Below are 6,158 nucleotides of genomic sequence, written 5' to 3'. Positions count from 1 at the left end.
TTCAGATTCTCTTTGTGAGGATCTTGGGGATTCTCCAATCACGTCCGTTCATCGTACATTGTGTTAATCAGTTTTCGTCAGGTTCTATTTATACTCAATTTTAGATAAAAAAAATTTAATAATTTCTGATCGTAAGATATACGATGAACATATATGATTGAAAAATCATCGGGATCATCACAAAGAGGATCCTCATCCTCCCACTTGATCCCTCACTATGTTTTATTTATACTACAGCCCTTTTGGCCTTTAGTACTAGAAATATCTGAATCAAACCAATCCCAAAGACCATCTGCAAATTTTCTTTTCCTCAGATCTTCACAAAAAAATACACAAATTTCTGCTAGCCACACCTACTAAATTTCCTTTGCAGTTTAGCCCGACAAGAAACAGCGCACCGGAATACCGCCATCGCAAAAAATGAGCATCAAGAGAGGGAGTGAACCATTTCAATTTGCAGTCCATGTGGTTAAAGGAAGATGGTTCTCAGTTTTTGCCTCATTTCTCATAATGGCAGGAGCTGGAGCTACTTACCTCTTTGGTGTCTACTCCAAGCAGATCAAGTCCTCTCTTGGCTATGACCAAACTACCCTCAACCTGCTAGGGTTTTTCAAGGACCTTGGTGCAAATGTTGGTGTCCTCTCAGGGCTCATTGGTGAAGTCACACCAACATGGTTTGTCCTCCTCATTGGCTCAGCCATGAATTTTGCAGGCTACTTCATGATTTGGCTTGCTGTCACTGCCAAAATCCCCAAGCCAAAAGTTTGGCACATGTGCCTCTACATTTGCATTGGAGCCAACTCTCAGAATTTTGCAAATACAGGAGCTCTTGTCACATGTGTGAAGAATTTTCCGGCTAGTCGCGGCGTTATGCTTGGATTGTTAAAGGGGTTTACTGGACTCAGTGGAGCTATGTTCACTCAAATTTACTTGGCGGTTTATGGAAACAACTCGAAATCCATGATTCTTCTCATTGCTTGGCTTCCGGCTGCACTGTCGGTAATTTTCGTGTACACCATTAGGCCAATGAAGCTTGTTAGGCAACCCAATGAGCTCAGAGTGTTTTACCACTTCCTCTATGTCTCAATTGGTCTTGCTGTTTTCCTCATGGCTATGATTGTACTTCAGAAGCAGGTTGATTTCTCACAAGCTGCTTATGCTGGAAGTGTTTCTGTGGTTTGTTTTTTCCTTTTTGTCCCTCTTGGTATTGCAATTAGAGAGGAGTTAATCCTATGGAATCTCATGAAACAACCTGTTGATCCTCCAACCGAGTTAACTGTTACGAAACTTCCTGCACAAGAAAGTGAAGTGAAAGAGGAGCAAGAAAAGAAAACAAAGATTTCTTGTTTTGTTGATGTATTCAACAAACCAAAAAGAGGAGAGGACTACACAATCTTACAAGCATTGCTAAGCATCGACATGCTCATTTTGTTCATCGCAACACTATGCGGACTCGGGTCAAGCCTGACAGCAGTGGACAATTTGGGGCAAATTGGTGAGTCTCTTGGATATCCGACTAAAACAATAAGCTCATTTGTGTCATTGGTGAGCATATGGAACTACTTTGGGAGGGTTTTTTCGGGGTTTGTCTCCGAAAGCCTATTGGTAAAATGGAAAGTCCCCAGACCCCTAATGATGACTCTTGTTCTTCTTCTGTCCTGCGTTGGCCACCTCCTCATTGCATTTCCTGCCCCGGGATCAGTCTATGTGGCATCCGTGATCATCGGATTTTCTTTCGGTGCTCAATTGCCATTGCTTTTCGCAATCATTTCCGAGCTCTTTGGGCTCAAGTACTACTCCACATTGTTTAATTGTGGACAGCTTGCAAGCCCCCTCGGGTCCTATATTCTGAATGTGAAGGTTACCGGAATGCTGTATGACAGAGAAGCATTGAAGGAGTTGGCAAAGAGTGGGATGGCGAGGTCTTCGGTGAAGGAGCTGATCTGCCTTGGGAACCAATGTTATAGGTTGGCATTCTCAATTTTAGCTGCTATAACATTCTTTGGTGCAGTTGTTTCATTGATTTTGGTGGTGAGGACAAGAGAGTTTTACAATGGTGATATTTATAAGAAGTTTAGAGAGGAAGCAGAGGACTCCTAGATTTTTTGTTTTTTTGGAACACCACCATCTCTTGCATTTGACAAGATGTGGAATTTGATATGTTATGCACTCAGAATTGTTGGATTAGAGTTTCTTGAGAAATGAAGTGCACCAAGAAGCAGTTGGACATTCTCCTGGTGAACAATATATGCATACGCTACTACTACTGAAAAGATTGTGATTTCTCACTTGTGGTGTCTTCATTTACAATTGGGCACTTTTTGTTTCTTTTACCACTTGGTCTGTTTTGGCGAGCAAGGAGACGGATAGTCGGTGCCAGAAAAATGCGTATGCTATTCTACTATCAATTTGAATCACGCATTCTAATAAAAATTAATGTGGTCAAATATATATCCCTACTACACCATACAACTTTTATCACCTAATTTCTTCAGTTCGCAAAAAAATAGACTTGACGTATAAACGAACAAAACTTTGGACATATCAGAGCTGCCATCCATTTACGACAAATCCATGTCACTGCGGGTAATTTCACCAGCTCCACCAACATCTCTTTTTTTTTTTTTTTTTTCTCTTGAAATTGTAGAATAAGAGCTGAAAACTTGAGCATGTTGCCATGTTAGGCATAGCCATCAAACAGATGAGTTGGATAAACCGTGGTCAAAATTTACGATTTTTTTTTTTTCAATACAAATTGTAGGAAATCGAGTTATAAACTTATCATAATCGTAATCTATTACCTCACTTTCTCCCTCGAGAAAGAAACTTACGCGATTCTATAGAGTAATACGCAAGTTATAGACTCTATTAGTTATTATATGTGAGCCTCTCCGTGTAGTGATATGAATATAATTAGATTCAAGTCCAAATGGGAACAAAACCAATCAGCTTTATGCTACTCAATGCTACGGAAGTAGTGATATATATATTTTTTTTCATTTATAAGTGAGAGATTTTAAGTTTGAATTTCGTGAATGACAAATTCGATACAATTTATTACTCAATCCTTTAGTGTAAATATATTGTTGTATTGTAAAAAGAAAAATGCTAAGAAGACTCTCTCAAAAATAGGACTCTCCATGGACCATGCCACCTCATTTTTTTGCACAATGTTGACATGGAAATTAATGTTAAAAGAGAATTCATGAAGAGTCTCGCTTTGAGAAAGTCTCCTTAGCATTTCTTGTTAGAGTATGAGTGTGATTCATACGATTTGGTAATAATCCTTGTTGTCTCAGATTGCTATAAAGAAGTCTTAATATGTTTATGAGAGTTAATTCGACTTTGGTTTGGATTGAAACTCTGTGTTGATAAGCTTAAGAATAAAACTCATACAAGGATTTGGTCTTGTATTCCTTGTAGGATTATTATAGGGTAATCCAGATTTTGTAAGTTCTTTCTTGTGCTAATATCGTTTGGTAGATTGTCTCCTATAGTGATTCTAATAGGAGAATCAGTTGGGGACATTCGATACATACATACATATATATATATATATATATGAACATTAGTCACTGCTCTTGCAATATCTTTGCTTATCTTGTTCCAAAGACCTATTATTTGGAGAGCAATTGTGTTTTGCTAAAGAGGAGAAGGTTAATAGTTCCAAAGCTGCAATGGTTTCTTCTTCTGCATCGAATTCTGCAGGTATGTTTTCTTCTTGTCCTTGCACTGCAACATTGTTCTTGTGCTTTGTGATTTAATAGCATATCTATGATCTATGGTCCGTGTTAAGTATCTGTCTTACATGTGGTATCTGAGCCTAGTTGATTATCGCTATTAAATTTGAAAGATTTGTTCAAGAATTGATCAGTATTACATGGGTGTTCATCATGAACTTTCTAAACCCAGGAAAAGATGCGAACGACACCGTGTCACTAAAAGAGTCGTTACCCTTTTAAAACGTTCAAAATTTTTGACCGTTAAAAGCATATGCACTTTGCTTTCTTCTTTCTTTGCTCTTCGCTTGTGTTGGTTGTAAAGTTTTCTTGCTTCTCGTATCTTGTGAAACACAACAAATCTTCATCTTTTCCACTGATTCTTATCTACTACTACAAATCCTTGTGCTCGATTTTGAGAGGTATGTTTTAACAAATTCATATTTTTTCAAAAAAAAATTGTGTCTGTTATGGTGAAGATTTGAGTTAGATAGCAAGATTTAAATAATGTGAGTTATGAAGATCCATAATTACATATGGATACTGCTGAATCAACTTGAAAGTTTTCAACTGTTAATTTAAAAAAAAAAAAAAACAATAGTGAACTGGTTTGGAGGTCAAATTTGTTCAATTGATTATTAAAGACAAGTGATATGACATCATTTAAGGAATAACTTTAGTTTAATTTTGAATGTTGGCTGCATAAAAGGCAGAAGCTAGAGTTTCATTATTTTTAAACTTTTACTGTTGTCAGTTTGGAAGGGGAGAAACCCGTGTTTCTCAATCTGGGGTTGAGAGAACTTTTTTATGCTTGCTTATTTGATGATAAGTATAGTAATTTAGCTGTATACATCTCTCTTAAACATCATAATTTTGATTTTCGAAATTATTGCTTCCGCTATGTTGATTATGATGTTTGCAGATTGAGATAATTTTGGTTTATTAATCCTCCTTGTATTATTAGTGTAATGAATAAACTTGTATTCTGATATGCTAATTGTGTTATTAAGAACCATTGAACAAAGATCATGTTATCTGCATATTGAGATTATATTATCATTCTGGTCCTTCATATTGATATGATCTGAGAGTTGGGTGACTCGGGTTATATCACGTATTGACGTTAACTCGTTCGTTGTTCTATTGTTTCTCTTGTTTTATTGAAATCTGAATGAGAATTGTTCTTTTCTGGGAATTGGTGCCGACGGGATTCTGGCTGATAACTTTGGTGATGGCAATCCATATGGTCTCGAGCATTGATGGATAATTTTTTTCGTTCATTTGGAGCTGAGGAAGTGCAATCGAGTTGACGAATATGGGTCCAGTGATGCATTCAGGTAATTCAGTCCGCTATTTCACGCATGATTAATTATTCTCTCATATGCATGATTATAGTGTGATGAGTTAAAACATGATGAATTAGGGCTTTTGTTATTTCGAGTATGCTTGTTTATATATATATTGTGAATGCATGATTAAACTCGAAATCCCTTTATAGATGCCAACTTGTGATTTATGTGAGATGTTTGAAATCATCTTTTGCTGCATTAAAAAAAAAAAAAAAATTAGTGTAGCATTTTTTCTTGGTGGAGGATATAACTTGTTCTTATACAACACCTATTGTTCTCTTTTATCTGTTTGGTGTTGGGACATATATGATGAATATCAATTTGGGATGGAATCATTTTGACTGCATGTGTACTGTGACATCCCACATTGCCCAGGGGAGTGATCCTTAAATGTATATTCTCATCCTTACCTAGCACGAGGCCTTTTGGGAGCTCACTGGCTTCGTGTTCCGTAGGAACTCCGAAGTTAAGCGAGAAGGAGGCTTGAGCAATCCCATGATGGGTGACCCACTGGGAAGTTGCTCGTGAGTTCCCAAAAACAAAACCGTGAGGGAATGGTAAGCCCAAAGCGGACAATATCGTGCTACGGTGGTGGAGCGGGCCCGGAAAGTGATCCGCCCCGGGCCGGGATGTGACAAATTTGGTATCAGAGCCTAACCCTGGCCGTGGTGTGCCGACGAGGACGTCGGGCCCCTAAGGGGGGTGGATTGTGACATCCCACATTGCCCAGGGGAGTGATCCTTAAATGTATATTCTCATCTCTACCTAGCACGAGGCCTTTTGGGAGCTCACTGGCTTCGGGTTCCGTAGGAACTCCGAAGTTAAGCGAGAAGGAGGCTAGAGCAATCCCAGGATGGGTGACCCACTGGGAAGTTGCTCGTGAGTTCCCAAAAACAAAACCGTGAGGGAATGGTAAGCCCAAAGCGGACAATATCGTGCTACGGTGGTGGAGCGGGCCCGGGAAGTGGTCCCGCCCGAGCCGGGATGTGACATGTACTCCATAAATTGATACTGTCTAAATGAATTTTGGCAAGTATATATGCTTAATGACTAAGTGGTTCTAAATATTAAAAGGAAAACTAATGGAATT

General features: G+C 38.5%; 1 protein-coding gene across 1 annotated transcript; it reads left to right on the top strand.

The window, feature by feature from the left end:
• Positions 1-278: 278 nt before the first annotated feature.
• LOC137743665 (protein NUCLEAR FUSION DEFECTIVE 4-like) lies at positions 279-2,169 on the top strand. Its single transcript, XM_068483594.1, has one exon. The coding sequence runs from the start codon at positions 421-423 to the stop codon at positions 2,098-2,100; it is 1,680 nt and encodes a 559-aa protein (XP_068339695.1). The 5' UTR covers positions 279-420; the 3' UTR covers positions 2,101-2,169.
• The last annotated feature ends 3,989 nt before the right edge of the window (positions 2,170-6,158 follow it).

The sequence above is a fragment of the Pyrus communis genome, chromosome 8 (assembly GCF_963583255.1).
Source record: "Pyrus communis chromosome 8, drPyrComm1.1, whole genome shotgun sequence".
Classification (NCBI taxonomy): domain Eukaryota; kingdom Viridiplantae; phylum Streptophyta; class Magnoliopsida; order Rosales; family Rosaceae; genus Pyrus; species Pyrus communis.
The sequence above is the reverse complement of the archived record's forward strand: the minus strand, read 5'-3'. Positions and strand labels throughout refer to the sequence as shown.

What these genes read in the sequence shown, in the direction of transcription:
- LOC137743665 (XM_068483594.1), top strand. Translation starts at nt 421, where the DNA reads ATGAGCATCAAGAGAGGGAGTGAACCATTTCAATTTGCAGTCCATGTG.